The sequence below is a fragment of the Manis pentadactyla genome, chromosome 11 (assembly GCF_030020395.1).
Source record: "Manis pentadactyla isolate mManPen7 chromosome 11, mManPen7.hap1, whole genome shotgun sequence".
Classification (NCBI taxonomy): Eukaryota; Metazoa; Chordata; class Mammalia; order Pholidota; family Manidae; genus Manis; species Manis pentadactyla.
In genome coordinates this window covers 28644684-28671927 of record NC_080029.1, presented here as the reverse complement: position 1 = coordinate 28671927, position 27244 = coordinate 28644684, and the positions used below count along the sequence as shown (strand labels likewise).

General features: G+C 35.2%; 1 protein-coding gene across 10 annotated transcripts in view; it reads right to left on the bottom strand.

Annotated features, from left to right (window-relative positions):
• Positions 1–27244, bottom strand: part of NUMB (NUMB endocytic adaptor protein) — a 219509-nt gene that overhangs the window by 15251 nt on the left and 177014 nt on the right. For 7 of the 10 annotated variants that reach the window (XM_036913268.2, XM_036913276.2, XM_036913273.2 and 4 more), the window contains 2 exons: positions 20291–20365; positions 14968–15000 (listed from right to left, as the gene is read on the bottom strand). In XM_036913268.2, coding sequence (XP_036769163.2) covers positions 14968–15000; positions 20291–20365 — 108 coding nt within the window. The remainder of the gene's footprint in view (positions 1–14967; positions 15001–20290; positions 20366–27244) is intronic. The other 3 variants (XM_036913274.2, XM_036913277.2, XM_036913275.2) reach the window with 1 other exon arrangement.

Below are 27244 nucleotides of genomic sequence, written 5' to 3'. Positions count from 1 at the left end.
AAGAGAAACCAAAAAGGAAGGGGGGAGACACATACATAAATAACGTTAAAAAAACAGTAATCTTCCATAGAAAACACTGACTTCTCCCTTCCAAAAGTCACAAATACGGATGGAGTCCAAGTTCAGGAGGGGTGCCCAAAGCCAGATACTCAAACCAAACTGCAGAAACATTCAGGAAAAAACAAGCCAAAGCCATTATTTTAGAAACACAATGCAAAACAAGATAAAATTAAGGGGAAGGGACAGATGGAATAAAAACCAAGATATCACATTCCATAAAGGGAAAAGAATTCATATGTGGATTCTTCACCCCCCCCTTTAAAAGATCAACCAAGAAAACCAAGAGTCAGATAAATATTAAATACATAAGGAGTTACACCACAAGTAGCTTCTGTGAGTGTATTTAGAGTATAAAGTAATACAAAGTTTAAACTGAGATGCTGACCATTCTACTGTCCTTTGACCCCGATGTGTACAGCACAACCCTTGGCCACCTGAAATGTTCACGTTAAAAACCCAAGAAGTCTTCATTATTCCTTTAATAATCTAAAAAACATTATTTCTTCTCTGAGGATTAACAAAGAACTGGTTTAGTTTTTAATTTGACATTAAATGCATGGAAACATTTTGAGGACAAAGGAGGATTAAAAAAAACTGGAAAAATATAATATGAATTCTTTCTTACTGGCTTAGAAAGACTTCTTTTGGCACACAAGAATCATGTGAAAACAAGCATATGACTTCTGTGATGGAATGAAATGGACAGTGCGAGTTTGTTACTGTAATTTAACAGCTTCCTTTCTAACTGCTTCAAGGATACAAGCAAAATAAAAGCAAAATGAAGGCTGAGAATATGTATCAGAATATCATAGAAAGAATAGATCAAAAGGAATCTGATATTAAGGTTCAAACAGCAGCCTCTAGAAGGGATGGAGGAGGATAAAGAAGTGTCTACCATTCTCCTCTGTTCATGTCCAAGCCCAGCACTCCTTGATATAGACGGCAGGGCCTTACTTAAATGGACAGTGATCCCCTCTGGGTTGATCACCTCCACCACCACCACACATCTAATGAGGGCCTATTATATGCCAGATAGTGCAAACAGTTGAAGAGTTCACAGTCCATTGAAAGGTGGTACTCACATAAACAGAAAATAAGTAATACAGCAGTAAGTGCTATAGTACAGCTGAAAACAATGTATGAGCATGTCAGAAAGGAGGCAAGGTCAAATCTGTGGAATCAGAAAACGTTATTCACAGAAGACTGGACTGGGAACTGAGACAGTTTTTCCAGATGCCCCAGGTTGGGGTAGGGAGGCAGGGAAATGACAGAAATAGTGGGCATGCCAGGAAGAAACAATAGTACAGGACATGGAAACAACATGACAAGTCTGCGCTCTATAAATATTTCAGTACAGCTGGAAAGTAGGATGGGTGAGTGAGGTGCAGTGGGAGATAAAAGAGTAGGAAAGGGCGAGCCATGGAAGGCCTGATATGTCTGCTAAAGAATTCTATCTTAATTCTGGGAGCAATTAGGAACTACTGAAGGTATTTAAACATGATTACACATTTGCATTTTTAAAGCATCACTTTGGCAGCAGTGTAGAGGGGTTGTAAAGAGACTGACAGGAAGCAGAAAGTCCACAAGATTCTAGGGGAGAGAAAACGAGGGTTGAGCTCTCTTGGTTGAGAAAGGGATGGAGATGAGAAAATTTTAAACAGTAAATGTAAGGGAAAAGTTGAGGATTCCTCTCAGGTTCCTGGCTTGGGTAACAGGGTAGACAGTGTACCACAAACTAAGAGAACAGATGAGATGCAAAAGCACATTTGAGAGGGGAAGAATAGGATTTCAGTTTTAGACAAGCAAAGTTTGAGATGTCTGTGCAACATGCGGGTGGAGATAGCCAAAAGGCAACTGGATACATAGGTCTGAAACTTAGTAGAGAATTCTAAGATGAATTTTAGATTTGGACATCAATCATGGTAGTAATAAGAGGGCCAAGGATAGGAGGGAGTATCAAAAATTAAAGAATTGGGAGAAAATGATGAAGTTCTTGAAATATCTAAAAAAGGAATAGCTAGAGGGACAGGAGAATGGAGAAATTAGGGTCATTGAAACTAAGAGAGAAGGATTTCAAGACATAATGAATAGTTCAAAATGCCAAATGTTGCAAAGTGATTAAGTAAAGGTGTGAAAAGTGTCCAGTGGATTTAGCAATGAAGACGACATGGTTGAGTGATAGAGGCTGTGATGGTTGATTTTCTATGTGAAATTGGCTAGGATATGGTTGCTCAATTGTTCAGTCAAATAATCTAGACATTGCTTGAGGTTATTTTGTAGATGTGATTAACATTACAATCAACTGACTTTAGGTAAAGGGGATTAACCCCTGATAATATGGGTGGGCCTAATCTAATCAGTTGAAGCACTTAAAGACAAGGCCTGATTTTTCCCAGAGAAGAAATTCTGCCTGAGTTTCTAGACTATTGACCTGCCCTACAGATTTCAGACTTGCCAGCCTCTACAATCCATGAGCCAATTCTTAGAAAAATCCCTCCTTCTCTAGTATGTATGTATGTGTGTGTGTGTATGTATGTATATATACATACATACACACACACACACATATATATATATATAAAGACAGAGGCAGATAGATGGTGGTTCTGTTTCTCTGGAAGATCCTAATACAGAGGTAGAAGTCAGGCCAGGATAGGCTGAGAAGTAAATGAAAGGCAAGAGGAATCTATGAGTATTAAATACTCTATTTAAAAAAGATTTTCTACAAAAATAAGGAGAGCTATAGATAGGGCAATGGGGGACAGGCAGAAGATCAAAGGAGGTCTATAAGAATTATGATAAACAAGCACAATACACTAGAAACAGAATGGGTTTGGAGTAAGACAAATATCAGTCTGAATTCAGTGCCACTATTCATAGGCTAAGCAAGTTATATAGCCCTCTGAGCTTCCATTTCTTCATTTGTAAGTATGTGTAGGGTTGGTAAAAGGAGCAGAGATATATACAGCATCGGAATTTAAAGAAGGTAATAAATAACTGGTAACCATTTATCATCATTGTATTATTAATAAACTTTAAAAACCTTCTCCCAACAATAAAGCTTCTTGAAAGAGTGATACACACTTTCAACAACAGATCACTCTTAGATGCTGAGCGGGAAAAGCCAGTGGAATGATGGAGAATAAAGGCCCAAGAAAGACGAAGAGTAATTTAGAGAACAGGGCCCTCCAGAAGGCAGCACGGGATCCAGCTGGAATAACGTCTTAGCAAGGAAGAGGATGTCCCTTCCTTGAAATGGAGGAATGGAGTGAGGCTGAGGAGAAATGAAGACAGATTTATAAAGGAGCGAGTGGCAAGTTGAGGATGTTCACTCTGGAAAGCCATAAATTTATCTGTGAAGGAGATGAGATAACCTGCTCTACCTTGCTTGGGAGAGGAAGGTAGACAAGCAGAGTAAGATAGTACAGATTTACAGTAGTAGTATAGGAGCAGTATAGTATATAATGATTCGAAGCACAAAGTCTGGAATCAGGCTGTTGTCTGGGTTTGAATTCTGGTACTGCTACTTGTATGACCAAGGGCAAATTACTTAATTTCTCTATGCTTCAATTTCCACACCTGTATGTTAATAATCTTATACCTCATGGGGTTATTATGAGGATTAAATATATGGAAAAGGCTTAGAACTAGGGTAGTCATATAATTTACTGTCCCAACTGGGACCCATAGGAAAACGAAAGGGGACATTATTAAAACCCAGAAACAGGTGCTACACTGAGACTGTTCCAGGCAAACTGGGACAATAGTCATCCCACCAACAGTATGTAGGAATTTTAAGCAACTTTTGTAGCATTATTGTTTTGCTGGAAGGTAAGATCCATGAGGGAAGGGTTTTTCCCCCATCATTACTGTTCACTGCTGTATCCTCAGGGCTTAGAACAATACCTGACATAGAGTAGGAATTTAAGAAATGTTTGCTGAAGGAATAAATATGCTAAACATCTGCTGTAGAGAAGAGGAGACAGTTGATCAGTGACACAGAAAACTGCCAAATGGCACTGAAATGTTGTTAAGAAATTGAAATTTGCAGTTTTATCATTCATTGTGCAATTGTAGCCCGCAGTGTTCAGCATCTGAGGCAACTATCAGACAGGACTATTTTCAAGGTTGGGAGATTGAAGGTGGGAAAAACCAAAAGGTCATTTCAGAATGAGGCTATTCCCCATTTAGTCTCCTTACCATTTACAGGAAAATACAACATTTTCCTGGCCCAATTACACTGTTTGGAAAACCTCTGCTTTCTGAGGTATGTCTTTATGATAATTTTTGTGGTGGTATACTAATGTATCAGTGAGGCATTGCATTTGTCATATTTCATGGCCTCTGATCTTTAAATAGGGGAAGAAAACAGATACTGTGAATTATCCTTGTATTTTTTCATATACTTGGGTGCAGTTCTTGGATGTCAGTTTAGTTTGCCACAATCAGTTACTTCAATCAGGTACTAAGATACTAATGCTCAAAGACACCTGTAGCTGAATTAAGTCCAAACTTCCTCTCACAAATTCTATAGTAACAATGCTTCTGTACTATTTATGAACCCTAGAGTCTTTCATTCTCATAAACTAAGATTCCTAGGTGCTTTTTAGAAAATGGTAAAAGTCATAGAAAAAAATTTGTCTTTATTTGCTATAAAACTACCTACTTAAGCCAACATCCTAGGAGATAAGATCAAAATTAGCTAACTAAAGGACTGAAACAAAAAGATCCCCAGAGTTAAGTATGAAATATAGAATTTATGTACAACTTAGTAACACAGACACTCCTTTAAAAAAAGACATAATACTTTAGAAACTAATAAAAATGGGGTAGGGGTAATGCAGGTGTGAGACATGAAAAATTATTTCATCATCAGTGTTCAAATCTTTTGTATTTTAATAATTTTAAGGTTATAGGTAGAATTCACATGACTAATGTCAATGTATGAAAAACAGTTTTACAACAAAGAGAAAACTGCTTATTTTTCACGGAAAGAAAATGGGTCTAACATGGACAGAACTTTAGTAACTTAGAATTTAAACTGGTGAAATCTGAGCAAAAGAATCAAGTTAACCTCTGAGTCAAAGATGGCAAATACAAGTATAACTGTCAAATAACCACTCAACTCCCTAAATATCCAACTTGGGATTTAAAAATTAACGTCTGCCTTAAACACCTTTTATTATGGGTAGATATTAAACCAATACAGTAATTAAGCAGGTTCTGACACTGGAGAAAATGAGAGCAAGTAGTGAATCTAACATAAATTACTAAGTCAGGAAACTTGTACTGCAAGTAAGAGAAACACAGTTAATCTTAACATGAAAATATGAATAAAGAAACACAAAATGGTTGAAAGGCACAACTGAAATAACTAATTATAATAAAGAACTGCCATCTACTGTCCAATCTCTCTCCAGAGTATGTTTTTGTTTTAGTAGACACAATTTTATATAAAACTAAATTGAAAAAGGATGAGGATCACAAATTTATGATATTCTCAGAAGGCAGATCCTTACAGTTGCTCTTTCATTTTATATATTGGTGTTATCTAGAGAAGTACTTCAGATTTCCAGTTGGAGAGGTAAAATTTTAAACGGTTTAAATCAAGGATTGGCAAACTTTTTCTGTGAAAGACCAGATATCAAATATTTAAGGCTTTGCGGGCCATGTGGTCCACATTACAATTGCTCACCTCTGCCATTGTAGCACAAAAGGCAGCCACAGACAATATGTAACAAATGGACATGACTTTGTTTTAATAAAACTTTATTTACAAAACAAGTACTACACCACAGTTTGCTGACCTCCGATATAAATCATCATAATCCCTAGAAAATGATCATTAAATCTTTTTGGAAAGAAAATTCATTATATATTGAAGTATTAGTCCCATTTGGAACCGTGTCCCTGAATTCTTTTTTAATGGAAGTATCACTGATATACAATCGTAAGTTGGTTTCAAATGTACAACACAGTAGTTCTACAGTTACACATATTATTAAATCCTCACCCCCTCTTGCACAGTTACTGTCAGTGTAGAAAGATGTTACAGAATCACTGACTATATTCTCCAAGCTGTACTAGTGTCCCCATGCCCAACTTACATTGTAACTGAGAATTATTATGCCCCTTTATCCCCTTGAATTATTTTTCTCAAAAATGTGCTTATATCCTATTATTTTAACCTGTGACTCAGATCTCAGGTGCTGTCCAACTTTAAAGTTCTATGATATGCAATGTCACCAATGAAATAAGAACATGCAATTAATCATTATAAATAGGAGGGATATTTAGAGGCAAGACAATTCTGCTGGGTATATGATGGATAAGAACAGAAAGGTTTAGCAGATGTTCTAATGTAAGCCAAAGCAAAGAAATGCTATAAAGACACATGGAGTATAATTTGGCAAGGCTATTAAATTTTAAGAAGCCAATAGCAGCAAACAGACCAATGTGGGTGGGAGGAGCCAGGAGGGACAGAGCAAGTCACTCTTTCTGAGCAACAGTGATTTGCCATTCACTGAGCAAAGTTCTTTCTGCTACAAACCAAAGAGGTCTTCAAGGGTACTCAGTGTGTAAAGAATCGCTGGTCAGTCTTTCTGTTACACCTACACACAAAGATAACCCAGTCATTACAGAGTAATAATGACATATTAACAGGCAACCATGATATGGTGTGCCTTGTGACAGATGAACAAAATATTTCTTTCAAAGGAAACTTGGCTTCATTTTTTTAATCTGAGGAGATTTAAAATTTGATGATATTTGAATTTCTGAACAGAATAGTATAATGAACAAATTTTGTCTTACAATTCTGAGATACAGTTATTATCCCCCAAAGGACAATAAAGGGAAAAAAACAGGGCTTTCTACAGGATTTGAGACTGGCACTATCTCTAATGGCTGCTTCATTACAAATACAGTATCTTTTAATATGGGAGAGTAAGATAACACTATTTCCTGTACTTACTTAACTGAGAGGGGCCTTTAAAGGCTTTGGAGAAAAATAAGGATGGTAGCATGTCATGAACCAAACAGCAAAAGAGGCAAATTTTCTGGAGGCAATTCAGTTCTTCAAGTTTGCCAAATCACTTTTAATTGAGCAACCTAGGGATTATTCTAATATTAAGTTCATATTCCAATCAGATAAAATAGCAGAAATGAAAATTCCATAGGCATCTCAAATTCAACCTGTCCCAAACCAAATTCATCATATCCCTTCTCACAATGAATGATTCCTCCTTCTCGTTGGTCATCCACACCCAAAACACGTCCTCTGTTCTCTTCTGTATCTCCATAGGTTGAATGAATGAATGAGTTGGAGCAAGTTCTTATCCCAGTGGTCCTGTAATGCTGTTCCTTTTGTTTGCAATGTTTTTCCCCTCTAACTTAGTTTAACTGGAAGTCATAGTTTTAAGTCTCAGCCTTAGGTATCATCTCCTAGAAGCCTTCATCACAAAAGCTCACATTCATTCTTCCTCTCTGTCCAGTAGTACCTGTTACACAATTTGGTAACCATATTTTCATTTGTCAGATTTCTTCTATTAAAGGGTGAACTTGCAAGTAGTGCATTTGTCATTCATTCATTTATTCATTCATTAACAAATATTTTGGAGCAGCTGCTATGGACCACATAGTATTCTGGTTTTGAAGATTCAACAGTGAACAAAATAGGTGAAGATTTCTGTCCTCACAGAGCCTGTTTTAGTGAGGGAGAGATGAATATACAAATAAGTAAAATGAACATACAAATAAGTAAAGAAGTACGGTATGACAAATGATGATAAGCCCTATCAGAGAAAAATAAAGCTAGGATGGGGAATAGTGATTATGTGAATATGGAGATGTATTTAGAATTAAAAATAGGGTTCTCAGTGAATGAATGCCTCACTAAGAATGGGGCTTTTGAGCCAAGAATGGAGAGAGATGAGGAAGTGAGTCATGCATGTATCTGGATAATGTGTGTCCACAGTAGAGGTTATATCAAGTGCAAAGGTCCTGAGGTGGAAGCATATTTGGTGCATTCAAGGAACAACAAGGTGGCTAGTGTGGCTGAAAAAGAGGGAGCAAGAGTGGGAGAAGATAAAACAGAAAAAGGGACAGAGGAAATTCATGTATAAGGGCCTACAAACCCAAAAGATTTTGGCTTTTACTCTGAGCAGGTCAGGAAGCTACTGGATGATCTGTGGCAGTGGAGCAACACAATCAGACCTCTGTCTTAAAAAGATCATTCAGGCTGATATCTTGAAAACAGATGGTAAGGGACAACAATGAAAGCAAGGGAAATAGAACACTACTGCAATGATTCAGGTGAAGGCAGTAGTGGTGGAGGTAGTGAGACAGGAACTATTGCCGGAATCATATAGAGTATAAGAGAAAGGAGTCAAGATCAGATCCAGGATTTTTGGCTAGAGCATAGACGCAGAGTTGCTGCATTCTGTGATGGGGGACTAGGCAAGAGTAGTTTGGGAAAGAAAGATTGGGAATTTGGTTTGTGACATGTTAATGTGAGAGGCCTGGTGTGAAATGCTTAGTGAATGTGATAATGATAACACTTATTCACTATGGCAGGCTGTTTTACCCTTTCCTCATATTTACTCATTGAATATTCACAACATCACATGAGGTTGGTATTAGTATTATCTTTTTTTTATAGTGGGGAAACTTGAGGTACAGAATGGTAAGAACAGTGCCCAAAATCACAAAGCTAGTAAGTGGCTGAGCCAGGATTAAATGCAAGCTATCTGGCTCCTAAGAAGTCTGGGCCCTTGACCCCTATGCTATACTGCTTCTAAGATGGAAATACCAACCTGGAGTCTAGGGGAGATGTCTAGAGATAGAAATTTCAAAATCATCAGCACAGAAGTGGTATTTTAATCCATGACACTAGATGAGATCATCCAAGGGAGAGGTGTAAGTAGAGAAGAATCCACAGACTGAGAGTTAGGCAGAAATGCAAAGGGAAAACCGAATATGATCTCTCAACTCCAATGAATGGTGTTTCAAGGTGGGGGAGGGTAGACTATGTCAAATGCTGCCACTAGGTCAAGTAAGGTGACAGGATCATTTGGAAACCTAACATTGAAGAAGACTTGACAAGAACAGCTTTGGTGGAGTGGTATAGGTAAAAACTTGATTAAAGAGTTTAACAGAGGAAAGCACCAAGAAAAAACCTTTTTTTGAAAAGACAATTTGCTTTTATACTAAAGGATTATCCACTGGAGAAAGAAAAACTGATTATGAAGGACAGAGGGGGTAGCATTACTGGAATAATAAGAACCTAGTAGAGTTGGCTCAGCTAGGAGCACAGATAGTTCATCCCTTGAACAGGAGAAAAAAAAGAACATATGGACATGGACGCAGGTAGGTGAGTAGATGTGGTAGCACACAGGAGAGTTTTCTTATGATTGATTCTATTTTTTCATCAAAGTAGGGAGCGACTTCACCAGTTGGAAGAGAGAACAGAGTAGAAAATTCTGGAGGTTTAAGGAAAAAGAAGTAAGCCGTCAACTAGTCACCTAAAAATGAGAGAGTAAATGGGCAAAAACAAAATGGAGACTGCTTTGCTCATCTTTGAATCTGGAGAGCCTAGCACACAGCCCCTATCATGTTTTAGATGCTTCCAGTGACTTATAGGCTTGAGAACCACTGGGTTTTCATCAATACAAATAAAAAAAGATAACTTCAAAGGTTAATTTTTTTTTTACCTTTGGTAAAGGTCAGTGACCAAGGAAGGCATTTGACATACTAGTTAATCATGTCACAGGAAATAAGGAAACCAAGGATGAACAGAAATCTTTTACTTACTATTAGGATTGTCTTTTTTTCCTTCAGAAATTTGCAATGTACTTGCAAAGGAAAAATAAACAAAATCCTAAAAGATGCATCTAATACAAAAAAGGTAAACTTTATAGAAGAAAACGCATGGGAATTTAAAGAGCAGGAAAGCAGAAAAGGAAAGGCAGAAGATATTCACTCAATTTTCAAGAAAAGGATCCAGAATGAAGATAAGCACTAAATACTATTTGTCACAGAGGAGAAAATTTGGGAAATCTAAACTAAATGTAGATGTGAGGATACTGATTTAGGAGTGGTCATAAATACTATGAAATGTTTTACTTGCTAGATCTAAGTGAACACAATATAACTATGCATTACTTTTCAACAATGCATTCTCTAAACTAGTTATTTCTAGTGATGCCATTTAGCAATTATATATATATAGCATAAGAACTTGAAAAAATGTGTTTGGCACTACATTACCGGGATCTGCTAGACAGACATAATGGTTTTGGTGATTTTTATGTATTGTAAGTGATTACCTCCGCTCCTCCAAAAACAAAAAAATCAAAGTGACATAATAGTTTAGGGAAGAGTTCACAAACTCAGATGCCTACAGGGTTAAACGCAGGTAATAAAATGAATGAAGCAGACTGAGTTTAAGGACAGTAGGGAGTTGCAGGGATTGTGGCAAATAGGCAACCAAAGAGCACAAGTCACTACTCAGCTCCAGCCACTGTTGCCACATAGAAAGCACACTATTTTGCCAGATCTAATTCTTAAGACAGATATCCTAGTTTTTATGTGAATGCTTACAATGCTTGAAATATTGGCAACTACTTCAAATTTATAAACTGTGCACAGGCCATACTAGGCATGTTTGTGGGAAGCATTCAGGCCCTTGAGCTGTTATGTGTCCTCAGCATTACCTCATTCATTATAATTAAGGTATACCTGAAGAAAGCAAAGGCCAATACTTTTGAATGAGAGAACAGCAACAAAGGGTAGGTGAAAGAACTCGGCACCAAGTTTCAGAAAACCTCAGTTTCAGGTAGTAAATGGTTTCAGCCGTTTACTACTAGCTGGGTGACCTCTTTGAATTTGTTTGTTCACTTATAAAATGTGATTTCGTTAACTATCTTAATTCACTTAGTGCTTACAAGTAGCAAATTAGAAAGTAGGTCAAAGCATATCACACATTACACAGCTCTATAAATACAAGTAAATGGCTGTGAGATAACAGAAAATATATATCGGTCTCTGCCCCTGGTTCCTGGCACACACTCTTGAAATCCTCAAAATTGTTTAAGTGATGAGTGCCTTTTGTCTAATATTTGGTCTTTGACTCGTCCCTGACACAGGGTTCCTAAAACCCTTGTAAATTCCTAAGCGATAAGAGCACTAGGACACTTTTTATTTTAATTAGGCAACCTGGGTGAGAGCTGGTCACCAGGAAGCCTTAACCATGATTCTAAGCTTGGGATTTTCAGCACCCCAACCCCCTCCAGAGAGGGGAAAAGGGCTGGAAATGGAACTAATAATTGATTATACCTACATGAAGAGGCCTCCATAAAATAGTATGAGGTTCAGAGAGCTTCCAGGTTAGTGAACACATCCACCGGGACAGAAAATTCTGTGCTCAGGATCCTCCCAGGCCTTACCCTATGTATCTCTTAACCTGGCTGCAAGTAAATGTTAGTAGGTGTAAATATTTCCCTGAGTTCTATGAGCCACTCTAGCAAATTAATAGACCTCCACTTTGTAGCCAAATTGGACAAAAGTTGTGGGTAACCTGGGGATCTATTAACTCATGATTGGCATCTGAAGTAGGGTGGGAACATTCTCATGGGACTACCTTATCTCCAGGTAGATAGTGTTAGAATTGGGTTAAATTGCAGGATACCCAGTGGAAGTCACAGATAATTGCTTGGTGTGGGGAAAAAAATCCCACACATTTGGTGACCAGAAGTGAAGTCTTTCGTGTGAGTAGTAAAGCAGATACACAGGAAAAAGACTCACAGGTGGTAGACTGAACTGTTTTTCTAATATAATGGCTGTATAAAGAGACATAACAGGGTTACCTAAGAACATTTTAAATCTCTATATTCAATCAGTTCCTCATAAAATGGGAATATAGATAAGTTAGTTCATGGGGTCATCAAATATATTAAAATCATAAATCTGTTTCAAATGTTAAGGGCCATGTAATTACTTGGTAATAAATATTTGCCTAGTATGGCCAAACACACTAATAAAGCTGCATATAATACTTCCTTAAAAGTTGAGTATATTCTTGGCTTCCTAAAACAATGAACAATTTAATGTAGCTAGACTGGAAAAAATTGTTTCAGGTTCTCAGGTTTTCTTCTTTCTCCTTTAAGATGTGTGTAAGCTAACAATGGGTTAATAATAAAGTCTCAAAACAGATCCAGGTTTATTTGTTCCCTACTGATAAAGCTTCTGGAGGTGCTCCCATCAGCTGATGATGCAGGAATAGCAAGGTGACTGTAGTCAGGCCCAGGGCACAATTTAGGGAAAAGAGGAATCAGTGTTCCTGGCCATGGTTTACAAATTCAGAGACAGGTCTAATCTTCCATTGACCTACTTTTATGCAAATATGTTTGATGGAGACAATTCTTGGTAATTGCTGTTCTCTTCATCCTGCCTAGACCATTAAACCATACATGACGTGAAGACTAAGAAAGCATTACAAATTTATGAGACACTGTACTGGTTACAAACTCCCCATCATATACTCTTCTATGAGATTCTTCATTTTCAGCTTTCATCAAACCACAATGATTTAGCAAACTCAACAAACCAAGTCTCTTTTGCCAGCCTGTTTTCTTGTAGATTAGTGTGGAAGAGAGTTGAATAACAACTTGAAAGATTAAAAAGGCTCTAAATTAAAGTCTTCCATTTAAAAGCACATTTCTGGTAAGATTATAGGTGATGCTTTTTTTATTCTTGGTTTTCCAAACTCTCTGAATGACTTACTGTAATTTAAAATAATTATATATTAGAATAAATTGCCTTGCCATAAAAAAGAATTCTTCCTACAATAACATAAGAAAAGAATTCTGATAGTCACATTTGTTCATGGATATTATGCAAATGCTTAGAATCTTTTAATGAAGTTTTGCAGGAGTCAAACTCACTTGTATGATTTAAATGTCTCCAAATAAATAAAGTGTTAGTTTAAACCATTGAGAAAAAGACTCTTCCAAGCTTTAGTAAAAAAGTAAATTGACTACAGACAAAATCCAAAGTTAAATTACTAACTTTAAAAAAGTTGGGAAGTAAAAGAGTTTCCAGGAAAGCTTTTTATTTACTAGCATCTTTTAAGGTTAAATCTTTTAAACTTCACTTGTAAATAATATGAAAACAGAGTGCTTGTATAGCATAGTGATTAAGAGTGTGGGTTCTAGAGTCAGATTATCTGGGTTCAAACTCTAGCTTCTACTTATGTCTGTGAATTCAGGTAGGTCACCTAACCTCTTTAACCTTCACTTTGCTCATTGTAAAACAGGGCGTATATAATTTCAGAGTTATTTTAAGGATTAAAGGAGATGGTTCATAATTTTCTTTCTCATGCCATACAAATTTATGTAGCAAAATGCAGTGAAAATGTTTAAGAAGCACAGTGTTACCCAATTCACCACACTGGAGGTACACCATGACTCCATTATACACAGCAAGGAATACTGCCACCTTATGACTGATTCTGAAGTGAAAACTGTATTTCCTAACAAAATATCATGACCTTTAAAAATATACACTTCTAACATGTTTTTTTTCTATAAACCAAATCAATATTTTCTACACTCTTGCCTTCATAGACAAGGCTGTTTTACTAAAGTAGACATATTAAAAACTGGTCACTTGGAAGATAATTAAAATTGTATGATAATTGTGGTGATATGAAATTGCTTTGAGAAATTCTATTTGGAAAAGAATAAATACTCCACGGAAAATATTTCACTAACAATTACAGTGCCTATTTATTTTATAATGATGTAAATGTCTATGGGACAAACTCTAGTTATGAATCCTATATCCTATGGACCTGTTAATTTGACTCAGACTCAAAATGCCTACTAAAAAAATGTATTGTGACATGTGTAGGTAAATTATATGATTTTTTATTTCAGGTTGACAGCAGTAACTGAATTAAACCATTTAATCTAAAACCCTTCAAATCTGTTTACATTATTATTAAGGTGACCTAAACAAGAACATGTAAAAATGGGTTACACTCTAATAGTACTTGACAAGGTAATAGAAATTATTTGTTCTTTAAAATTTCCAGAATAACAAAACCACCCAGTAAAAAACAACTGTGATGGGTTTTTACATTCACATAAGCTTTCAGTAATTTATACTCAGTTATCCAATGGCAGTTTTTCTTAAAGACTGTCTTAGTCTGAATTATTTTGTAGTACTTACTCAAAGTTAAATGATGATAAACTTGGATACAAAAATGTTGGAAATGTATTTATCTATTTGTATATATATTTTTAATTCTAAGGAAATCGGAACATTAAACAATCATTACTTTAAAAACCATCTAACAAAGGACATTCCACATATGACAGATATTTCGTAGACTAGTAATGAAGATAATTTTTCTTAGATTAGCAGTCCAGGTTAAAAACAGTAAGATCCCCAAAGATAAGTTTACGTACTTTCACTTACTTTACCTGAAATTTGACTTAAATTGAAAAAAAATAGCACTGAATGTAAAATTTGGGTTAATTTTCACTTGAATGTAGTTATTTCTTCCCATTTCTCTGTCAATATTGAGCACTAAGTAAAACCCACTTGTTAAAAATTTAGCAATATGCTAATATGAACAGTTTTGCACAATCAAATTAAATATCTATTCTTGATTTTTAAAGGTACTTGATTTATTTATTAGACTTTCCTAGGAATCATCAGATTTAGTATCAACAGACACACAGGTTATGTCATAGATAGCAACTTTCCAATTCATTACTTTCCATATACAGTCAAATCAATTCCTCTATGATAAAGAAACCAAAGCTGTACTTTTAAAAAAATGTTAGTGCTGTACTAGGGGTGTAACTCCTTATAAAGCAAGCACAAATGTGGCATCAAACTTACTTTTCCAAAGAAGCCTTTGAAGAACTTCCTTTCCTGGAGGAACAGGGGGACAAGTCGAGTGCTATTATTGTATGGGCTAAATGTCCCAGGGTTTCACACCAATAAGCACATACAGAAGTTGGGTAAAAGGCAAAGTAGGAGAAGGGGAGGGAATGAGTGTTTTAAAGAGTTATCCATCCCAGGAGTGACAAGGAAAAAGGAAGGATGCATGAAAATGCAGGGAAGCATACTGTATGGCCTAAGAATCCAGGGAAAAGAGTGAGAAGAAATCAGAACCTGTATTCATGCAGAGCAATTAGTTAGTTTAGTACTCTCTCTACTTTCAAAACAGAGATTGCCCAAACTTGGCAGCAGCTAAAAAGATTAGGATACACTAGTTTAGTGAGATTTGCATTTTAAATTTTATAATAGTGAGTAGTAAATATAAGATTGGTCCCATATACACCTTCCAATTTATAATCAGTGGTCAACTACGTGCAAGTCATCAGTAAAAAAACCGGTCCACACTTGAATGACCACATAATCACAAACACACAGAAAAGCAACACATAAAATTAAATTATGAGTATGTAGCCAGGGTCCTTGTCAGACTTTTTCTCACTGAGTTGAAGATGTCACTTAGAGAATCCTTACTTATGCATTAAATCAATTTGTTACATATATGTGTACTGATCAATTCTACAACAATCATCAGGAGAAAACAGACATGTACTATGGCAAACAGAATAAATCATCTATAAAGAGTGCAAGTCTAATGCTTACACTGGAGCTGAGAAAAAAATATATTGAGAATCAAACGGTATCTGTGGACCACAACTGAAATTTAAGAATAGAGTTTTGTTTTCTTTTTAAATGCTACTGTTTTAGAATAAAGGAACTTGCATTGACAGTTATAAATATACAACGCTGAAACTATATAGATATTAAGAGAGACATAGCAATCTATGACCCCAGCACCAAATTTTACACATATGCAAACTTTGAAAACTGGCCACCATTTAAAATCTGAAGAATTTATGCAAGGTAGATGGGTTCTAACTCACCCAAGCTAGCTTACCCATATATTCCCTACCTTTGGTTGAATTATACTTTACGCCTTTACTGTTTATAATCAGTTTTTAATGATGGATAAATGTTTGGAAAAAGGCAACTGTATTGAAATTTGGCTCTCTCAGATAATTTATAAGCTCATTCAATACTTTCAAATACTGAATAGTTTGTTTTCTCCCTAATTTTTGAAACCACAAACAGCATCAAATATTTCCATGAAATGTTTGACCTTAAGCTGGAAAAATAATAATTGGAGTAGTTATCACAATAAGAGTAAGTTTATTTCTACTGCCAAGTTTGTTGACCCTAGTTTTGTTACACTGTGAGTTAACAATCAGCTTTTAAGGATGCAGCCCAAGTTAAGAGTCACCACTCTTGAGGGGTAGGGAGTAAGGGAAGGAGATCTGTTAATTAATTTCTCTCCTAGAAAAGCTTGTGTTAAACAGGGAGTTTGCCCTCTTTTTATAAAAGATGTCACATGTTAACGAAAAAAGTTAATGTGCAAAATGCATAAAAAGACAGTTATTAGATTAGAGATTAATATTAATGTTTTAAAAAATTATGATTCTTTTACCTGCTAAAACAAGAACATATATTAAAACAAATATATCAAATAGTGAATAAAAAACCAACATATTAGAAATTGGTAGTATAATGAAACTAACTAGTCTAAAACTAAGACAGAGAGGGAGAGACATTTACAGAGACAATGGGAAGAAAAGACCTTTTAAAAGGAAGGGCATCTTGGACCAATGTCAAGCAAGATAACCTGGTAACTTTTTACAAAACAGATAAATGACATTACTCTTTACTCCGCAACAGATTGTGCCATAAAGGCACTGAAAATAGGCAATAGTTGTTTCGGTCATTTATCCTATAGAATCTAAGTCCCTAAAGTGTCTAATTTATGAAATTATGTCACAAAATAAATGAGTTGAAAATAGCTGTAATTAACCTTATCAAAGAAAAAATAAACATATTTATGTTCTGAAAAGTGTATGTTTAAAATACTATTTCTAATTATAATAGCTTTTAATTTGAGAATGTTAAGCATCAGATAACTTCTAGTTGAAGTTAAAGTAATCCTATATTCTAAGGGACTCCTTCAAGAAAAAATCTGTACTTACTAATTATCCTGCTCCCTCGATTCCTCACAAATTTAAAAAGTCCTAGAACGGTATATCTTTAGTTCAAAGATTAGTCAGGTGGTAGGTTTAAGATGTTTGTTTTGCTACTTAACTGGTACATCTGAGCTATTTACTTTAAAAAAATTTTTTAACTTTGATAATCAAACTAGTTCCATAGACATGCTAGTTCTTCTTTAATCTGTAGGCTTGTACACTTTTACATTTGCTTCACTTTCTTGAAACTCTAGGAGGAAGCTTTATGATCTACAGAAATAAACAAAAACCCTCCAGAGACATAGCTTTTTAACATTATAGGCATCTAGTGCAGCAGATTATAAATGTTTGTTAGATGAATGTTTGATAAGAGGGTGGGGGGAAGGCAACTAGAAATTTCTGCACAGCAAAAATATGAAAAGACAAAAATCATTAATTTTTGTGGGCTAATATGATCTCAGAAGAACAACATCCCAGAGACTTCTAACTTTCTGCAAGCTTCTTAATATAGCATTAGAAAGTATATTTATTTACAGAAGGGGGAAGGTTTCACTGAATATGATAAACAGAAAAAATGACCCCAGTTACCCAAAAATTCAATCTAATTTTTAAAAAATACATGTTTGCTCTTACTACACTGATGGACAGTGACTGCAATGGGGTAAGGGAGGGACTTGATAATAAGGGTGAATATAATAACCACATTGTTTTTCTTATGAAACCTTCCCAAGAGTGTATATCAATGATACCTTAATAAAAAAAAATACATGTTTGCCTATGCAAAATTATGTACAACATTTGCTCCAAGTCTCCTGGATAGCATTAGTCTAAAAAACTTTTTTAAACTTCTTAAATGAACAGAAGTGTTCAATTTCCCCTCAAAAGTTCAAAAGTTTAAGGATGTTCAGAAAAGCAATGAACATATTAACTTCATTCTAGTCATAGAAGACAATAAGGAAATAAGGATTTTTTAGAGAAATGCAAAAGGTTTCATAAACTTTAAAACATTGGATATAAGATATGGTGACAATGAGATTATTATGTGATTCAATTTGACCACACATTGAGGACTGAATTTTTCCCTGTATATTCATTCCAGAAATATTTTGTGAGAGGCTACTATGTGCCAGACACCGTTCCAGGCATAGGTATAACTTTTTAAATGGCAATTTAGTTTCTCATTGTGGTGAAAATAAAAACTCATTAAAATTTTAAATATAAATAATAATAATTATTAGTTGTCCTATACCTCAAATAATCATGCTTATGGTTTATATTAAGTTAAAAAAACAAAAACAAAAAATTCACTCAACTAAAAACTAGTTTAAAAACCAGATGGTGAATAATGGCTATCTGTGGGATTACAAGAGATTATATGAATTGTTTTTATTCATTTTTATTTTATACAATGAACATATACTACCTATACAATAAAAAGATTTCTAATTAAAAGCAGGTTAAAAAACTAGACAGTTAAGAAGATTAACTGCTCATTAAACAACTAAAGACCATTTCTTAGTATCTTCTGGGCAAACTTAAACCATCTGTAGTTTTTACTTAGAAAGTGAACATGAAGCCATCTCTGAACTAAAAGACTTTCTAAAGGCTCATTCTACAATGACCTAACTGTAAGTTATAAACTATTTACAGTTTGTTTCATGTCTGGGCACTGATTTATCTATTGTTTTCCACCATAAGTATCACGATGTTTAATATATTCCTTAATGAGTAGTAGGACAAACCATTGCATTACTTTTTAAATGTTCTTAAACTTATTCTTCTAGTGATCTTAGAATTATTTTGTAAAAGAAGAGATTGTATTTCTTGGAACATTATCTGAGGCTGTATTTATCTCATGAATATATTCGGGTGAACATGGCAAGTCTATAAATTATAGTATCATGTCCCATTCTACATGGATGTTAAGTCCCTTGAACATTAATGATGAATAATTGGAGAAACAGATAGACTAGAGAAGACTTCAATCATTTAAGAATTTAAATGACCAAAATTTGAGGTGAAGGGTATGTGTGTATACATGTATCTATATATATTGGCTTATTGTTTTTACTTCTTTGCATATTATAATCAGTTATTTTTCTCCTCCTTTCCCTTCTACAACAGATTCAGGTATTTGTTCCAAAATACAATCTACCTCTCTGAGTTCATTGCTTCCTTAATTTTGTATCTTTTATATTGAGGAATTATAGATGATAAGTCATATAGAGTACACCAAGGAGCAGAAAAGTTTTGATTACTAAGCAGAGTGAGAAAAAAAAGCACTCATTAGTAGCCAAACTTGTTGCAGCCCACCACACCAGCAAACCCAAAGCAACAAGTATTTAATGCTGTTTGGGGCAAAGGCATGCAGAAGTAAAGCTTACAGCTTTCATAGCAAAGTGGGGATAGGCCACACACTGGAGAGAAGGAGGTTGTGAAGAGGGCTGTCAGAGTTTATGAAACTTTCTTCAAACCTATCCAAAATATGAAACTAACACTTTAATAGGAACCTTTATGAACTCTGAACACATTCTCTCCTTTTGTTAATACATAGGCGTGTGCCTGAGATATGTTCTGTGGCATAAGAGGCAAAGCAAACATTATTTATCCCAAAAAAGGACTCTCCATTTCAAGAATATACAAAAAGCAGAGAAAGTATATTGTTCATGTTAGAGGGGTGTAGTGAAGGAAACTGCGGAATAGCAATCAAGATAATAAGTCCCCTCAAAATGTAGACTTCACCAGCCATTAACATAGATATCTTTATCTTCTTTTTCCTGGAAAGCTGTTTATTACAGCAAGTTTGAAATAAGTAATTTATAACCCAGTTATTACAATTAAGATACTAACTTTAATGGTTTTATCCTGGTTTTAGAATATTACTTATTTATAAGTTTCAAATCACTTGTTTAATATAGGTTCTGATCAAAACTATCTTCTGCATGAAGTTTGGCCTAAATTGAAAAAGTTCATCTTTGTAGTTTACACCTGTGGATGGACAGTATGAGATGATCTTTTTTTGTGAGCCACATCTTTTGCCTTACGAGAAACACTTCTTACTGGATAGTGGGTTACGAAAATCTACTGAGCAAAATCTCTTAAGCAAACATTTGCAGCATATAGATCAACACCAACAATCATCAAATACATACAGCTTTCAATCTTTTTACAGCATCTTCACAGATGTGCATTCCTCTTGATTCATCAACTTCCACATGGCCAAGGTACTGCAGAAAGAAGGAAAAAGTTAGGGCCATTGCTATCTTTATTGAGTAGCTACTCTATGGTAGGTATTAGGTGGCAGAAAATTGAGTACTGAAATTCCTCCACTCAAGAAGCTCGCAGCCATTGTAGAAAAGTTGAGATAATGTTACTTAATTTATCCTCAGTGTCCTCATATAAATGAAATGTAGAATGAATGTCTCAGTACTGTTATAGAGGAGTAAGTAAAAAAGTACATGGTAGTCATTAAATGGTACCTAATCTATTGGATCTGAAGCATAATAACCTATGCTGGAAAGTTACTGTATCTCTAAACATAAAAATAATCCTAAAACAAAGTATGTGTATATACATATACATGTGTGTATGTGCACACACACGTATATATTGAAGAAGGTATAAACAAAAACAACAGTTATTCAAAGGCTGAAGAGATCACATGCTTTTTTCATGAGGAGTACATAAGAGCAGGGCAGAGAACTAAAACATTTTAGATAGTGCATCAGAACTTTAAAAGGTGTAGAATTTGAAAAGGCAGAAATTGAAAGGATGGGGAACTACTTTAGGCAGAGAGAATTTAACAAAAGTTATAGGTGTGGAGTAGGATAACTATTTATTAGCAAGTACTCCTGTTTGGTTGGAATATGAGGTGTATGCAGTTGGGGAATTTGAATGCTGAAATGAGTCTGTACTTAATTCCAGAGGCAATGGCGAACTAATAAAGTTTTTTTTTTGCAAGGTAGTAATACGATTCAAATTGTACTTTAGTATGGGAATAGCCTTGGGTTAGAAAAAGGATGGCAGCAATATTACAAGTGCTCTCTTTTAAAAGGAAATATAGGGTCCAGCTCTGGTTAAATGGAATAGACATACTTTACCCTCTCCCATCAATGGAATGAAACCATAAAACCTGAACAGAATGCACAGAACACTAATTCTAGGTCTCCATAAAAAGTAGAAAATCAATCAGAGAGAAATACCAGAATTCAAGGTATTTCTGAACCGGCAGGGAGTTTATCTCCCAGTCCCTTCCCCATCTCTGGTACCTCCAGCCTGAGCTTAACATAGCCAGATATCCAAAAGTGAGTGCTGTGGTACAGAGAGAACTCTAGGAAAAGCATCTAGCTCTGGACCAGGTAAGAGAACTCCTTATCCTCAGAGAGAACAGGAATCCCTCTCCCTTTATTTATCTCTCTCTCCTTTGTTGTCTTACACTCCAGTCCCCAAGAAATCCTGTGGTGGTGCTGGTGGTGGCAGCAATAGAAATCTGCAAGAGACACACCTCTGGGGGAAGGGAACCTTCCTCTCTGTTTAGTGGAACTGTGATTCCAGGAAAGTGGGGCCAAGCCCCCTTCTGATTTTTTTCCCTTTCTCTGTACCTCCCACCATTTGGCCCTAGATATAGTGGGAATAGTGGGAATGCATGGTAGAGCAGAATAACTAGAGCCTCAGGAACCACAGGCATAGATAGTTTAAGCACCTTGCCTGAGGACACTGAGCTAGTGAATGCTCAAACCTTAACAGTCATATATTGAATTTTTCATTTTTACTCATATCTTTCTAATACTGCATAAAACCAATATACTAAAACCAATTCGGGAAACTGCTGGACTTGAGGTAACAAAATACTTGCAGCATCAGTCATAAAGACCATAAACTGAGGCCAAAAGTGATTAAATATCTAAAGCACTGTTATACTCTAATTTTGAATAAACATTATATAAAACAGCAAGAATGCTAACCTTTCAGTGAATCAAATAATACATTTTATATAGTTCTAAGTGAAAGAGTATATAACCTCTTTTGGGAAAATCTTAATAATACAAAATCCAAGAAGATATAAATATATAATCTATTTTGGATTCTCACAGACAATAAATTTTGGCTACAAATTTCATTTTGTAAACATTCACTTTCCATCTAGATTCACATTTAGTTCCACTCCCTGGTTTTACAGATGAGTAACAGTGGTAAAGCGGTGTTCTCTCAAACTCAACATCACTGATTCCATTATGGTTATTATGTACACAGGAGGACCTCAAATTTTAGAGAATTTTAAAATTACTATATTAAAAATAATATAATGTTTCATATCAGTAAGAAAGGATACTACTGATAGCAATTTTTTCACCAGTGTTTCTGTGTCTGGCTCAGTAAGTGGTAACATGAGCTTTAAGACGGATTCCATATTTAGCCATCTTTGCTTATCTCCTTTTTCTATTAAATTAGAAATTTTTAAATTCAAAATATAAGCTGTCTGCAATGTCATATGTTTGGTGGTGGCAGCAATGGAAATCTGCAAGAGCCACACCTCTGAGGGAAGAGAACCTTCCTCTCTGTTTAGTGGAACTGTGATTCTGTCACAGTCCTAGATTTCTGTCAACTAATTCTAGATACTTAGATTGAACTCACACCCAGAAATAACAGAGGACTTTGTCACTGAAGACTACTTTTCATCATTCAGGCAGATGCTACCATGATAGGTATACTCAAATTATGGTAAACTATACTTTTCAGCTTAGCAGACAGCAACAAATGGACTTTCAAATAACTCTTGTTGAATTCAGCCCTGGAAAGTATTTGTTAATGTTCTTTTGATATTTGACCCAATAATATCTTTTTAATTTCTTGGTCCAATGAATAAAGAAAATCAAGTAGGAAGAAAGAGTAAAATCTCAGCAACTGAGCTATCTGCATCACTGCTCTGACATTTTAAGAAATTCTGACGTCTCATTTTTGGCACCTTGTGATATATATAATGTCGAGTTTCTAAAATTTGTTATTTTGGCTTTAATTTACTCTCTATTCTTGATCACTGACTTATAATGCCAAATATACATTTTTTTTCTTAAATACATTATCCTGGACTTTCTATTTTGTTTTACTACTTTGGCACCATAGTATGTTATTATGATCATTATAGTTTAAAAATATATTTAAAAATCTGCTTTGGCATGATCACTTTCAGTAATTTTTCTCCTACAGAATTTTCCTGATTATTTCCTGTATTTATTCTTTGGAATCAACTTGTTTAGTTCCTGTCCAAAAAATCCAATTTTGGGTTTTAATTAAGATTGACTCAAATTCACTGGTTGAGAAAAACTGATGTCATAATATTGAACCATTCCATCTGATACTATTTATTCAAGTCTTTTATGTCTCTGAAGTTTTATATTAACCTTTACATACTCTCAAACATTTTTTTCTAGATTAGTATTTAATAATTTTTGTTGCTACTGTGAACTGGTTTTGCATATTTATATACATGTGTGTATATATAAACATGGTTTCTTTGGTATCATTAATCTACAATTACATGAGGAACATTGTGTTTACTAGACTTTACCCATCACCAAGTCCCCCCCACATACCCCATTACAGTCACTGTCCACCCGCTTAGTTAGATGCTGTAGAATCACTACTTGTCTTCTCTGTTGTACAGCCCTCCCTGTGCCCGCCGCCCCCCGGCACATTATACATGCTAGTCATAATGCCCCTTTTCTTTCCCACCCCCCTTATCCCTCCCTTCCCACCCATCCTCCCCAGTCCCTTTCCCTTTGGTAACTGTTAGTCCATTCTTGGGTTCTGTGAGTCTGCTGCTGTTTTGCTCCTTCAGTTTTTTTCTTTGTTCTTATACTTAAACATGCTTTTTAATAGACTTGTAGAGCGGTTTTAGGTTCACAGGAAAACTGAGCATAAAGTACAGAGAATTCCCATATACCCTCCCCCATCTCCTCCTCCTCAACCCACCAGCAGAGTGGTACATTTGTTACAACTGACAAACCTACATTGACACATCATTATCACCCCAAGTCCATAGTTTACATTAGGGTTTACTTTTGGTGTTGTACATTCTATGGGTTTGACAAACATATTGTCACAGACCAACCATTGTAGTATCATACAGAATAGTTACACTGCCCTAAAAATCCTCTGCACTCCTCCTATTCATCTCCTCCTCTCCCCTAAGCGATGACAACAACTGATCTTTTTTACTGTCTCCATAGTTTTGCCTTTTCCAGAATGTCAAGAGTTGGAATCATACACTATGTAGTCTTTTCAGATTGGCTTCTTTCACTTAGTAATATGCATTTAAAGTTCCCCCATGTCTTTTCCTAGCTTGATAACTCATTTCTTTTTAGGGCCAAGTAATGTTCCCATTGTATGGATGTACCACAGTTTACCTATCCATTCACCTATTGATGGACATCTTGGTTGCTTCCAAGATTTGACAATAATGAATAACAGCTATAAATGTTTGTGCGGATATTTTTAAAAGCAGCTTTAAAAGCTATAAAAGCTATATACATTCTTGTGTGGGTTTTTGTGTGGATATAACTTTTTAACTCATTCAGTTTGAGTTACTGTTAAGTCATATGGTAAGAGTATGTTTAGTTATATGAAACTGCCAAATTGTCTTCTAAATTAGCTGTCTCATTTTGCATTCCCACCAGCTGTCTCATTCCCATCAGCAAGGAATGAGAGTTTCTGTTGCTCCACATCCTTACCAGCATTTGGTGGTGTCAGTGTTTTGGATTTTGGTCATTCTAATAGGTCTGTAATCCATTATATTTTCATTGGTCTCTAATTTGTCTTTTTCTTTCTTGTTGCTTTTAATTTACATAGTCTTTGATATCTATAGTTGCATCATGTGTCTGGGAAACAGACTAATTTTTTAAGTAGCTTTATTGAGATGTAATTTATGTACCATATAATTCGCTAACTCAAAGTGTACAACTGAATAGTTTTTGGTATATTACATTATTAATTTTTTAAAACTGTGGTAAAATACATATATTTGCTATTCAAACCTTTTTAAAGTGTTCAGTTCAGTGGAATTAATTACATTCACAATGTTGTACAACAATTACCACTCTTTTATAAAATTTTCATCACTCCAAATACAAACTCTGTAACCAATAATGACTCCTTAGTTCTCCTTTCTTCCAGGTCTGGGTAATCTCTAATCTACTTTCTGTTTCTATGAAACTACCTATTCTAGGTATTTCATATAAGTGGAATCATATTTGTCCTTTTGTGTATAGCTTATTTCACTTAGCATAATGTTTTCAAGGTTCATCCATGTTGTGGCATGTACTAGAACTTCATTCCTTTTAATGGTAGAATAATGCTTCATTGTATGTACATACCACATTTTGTTCATCCATTGAGCTGTTGACAGACATCTGGGTTGTTTCTACCTATTGGTTTTTATGAATTATAATGCTGCAATGAACGCTGACATATCTGTTTTGAGTCCCTGCTTTCAAGTCCTTTGGGTGTATGCCTACGAGTAGAATTGCTAGGTCATACCGGGTAATTATGTTTAGCTTTTTGAGAAACTGCCAACTGTTTTTCACAGTGTTGTATCATTTTACATTCCTATCAAAATGAATCAGGGTTTCAATTTCTCTACATGTTCATCAGCACTTTATTTTCTCTGTTTTAAAAAATTATGCCATCCTAATGGGTGTGGAGTGGTATCTTGCGATTTTGATTTGCATGCCCCTAATAACTAATGATGTTGCATATCTATCTTTTCATGTGCTAATTGGCCATTATCATATCTTCTTTGAGAAATGTCAAAGAAATTCACATCTTTCTCCCATTTTTTAAACTGGGTTGTATGTCTTTAAATTGTTGAGTTGTAGGAATTGTAATATATTCTGGATATTAAAACCTTATCAGGATATATGATTTCCAAATATTTCCTCCTATTCTGTATGTTGTTTTCACTTTCTCAAAAATGTCCTCTGGTGCACATAAGTTTTTAATTTTGATGAAGTTCAGTGTATCTATTTTGTTGTTGCTCTTGGTCTTGGGTGTCATATTTAAGACTCCACTGTCAGATCCAAAGTTATGAAGGTTTCCTCCTGTGTTTTCTTTTTTTTTTTTTTTTTTAGATAATAATTTTTTTATTGAAGGGTAGTTGACACACAGTATTACTTTACATTAGTTTCAGGTGTACAACATAGTGATTCAACATTTATATACATGACAATTCTAGGTACCAGCTATCACCATACCAAGCTGTTACAGTATCTTGACTATATTCATTATATCCTGGTTACTTATTATTTTACCATTGGAAGTGTATACTTTTTTTTTTTTTATCAAATGGTTGTTAACAACAATAAAATTCTGTATAGGGGAGTCAATGCTCAATGCACAATCATTAATCCACCCCAAGCCTAATTTTCGTCAGTCTCCAATCTTCTGAGGCATAACGAACAAGTTCTTACATGGAGTACAAATTGTTACATAGTGAATAAGTTACATAGTGAACAGTACAAGGGCAGTCATCACAGAAACCTTCGGTTTTGCTCATGCATTATGAACTATAAACAGTCAGTTCAAATATGAATACTCATTTGATTTTTATACTTGATTTATATGTGGATACCACATTTCTCTCTTTATTATTATTATTTTTAATAAAATGCTGAAGTGGTAGGTAGATACAAGATAAAGGTAGAAAACATAGTTTAGTGTTGTAAGAGAGCAAATGTAGATGATCAGGTGTGTGCCTGTAGACTATGTGTTAATCCAAGCTAGACAAGGGCAATAAAACATCCACGTATGCAGAAGATTTCTCTCAGAATGGGGGGGTGAGGTTCTAAGCCTCACCTCTGTTGATCCCCAATTTCTCACCAGATGACCCCCCCTGCGACTGTGCCTGTCTTAGGTTGTTCCTCCCTTGAGGAATCTTACCCGTCTCTGGCTAACCAGTCATCTTCCGGGGCCATACAGGGAAATGTAAAGTTGGTAAGTGAGAGAGAAGCCTTATTGTTTGAAATGGTTAGCTTTTTATTTCTTTGCATATTTATGCCCTGTAGCTTCTATGCCCAGCATTTGTCTTGAGGTATCTTTACCACTTGGAAGAA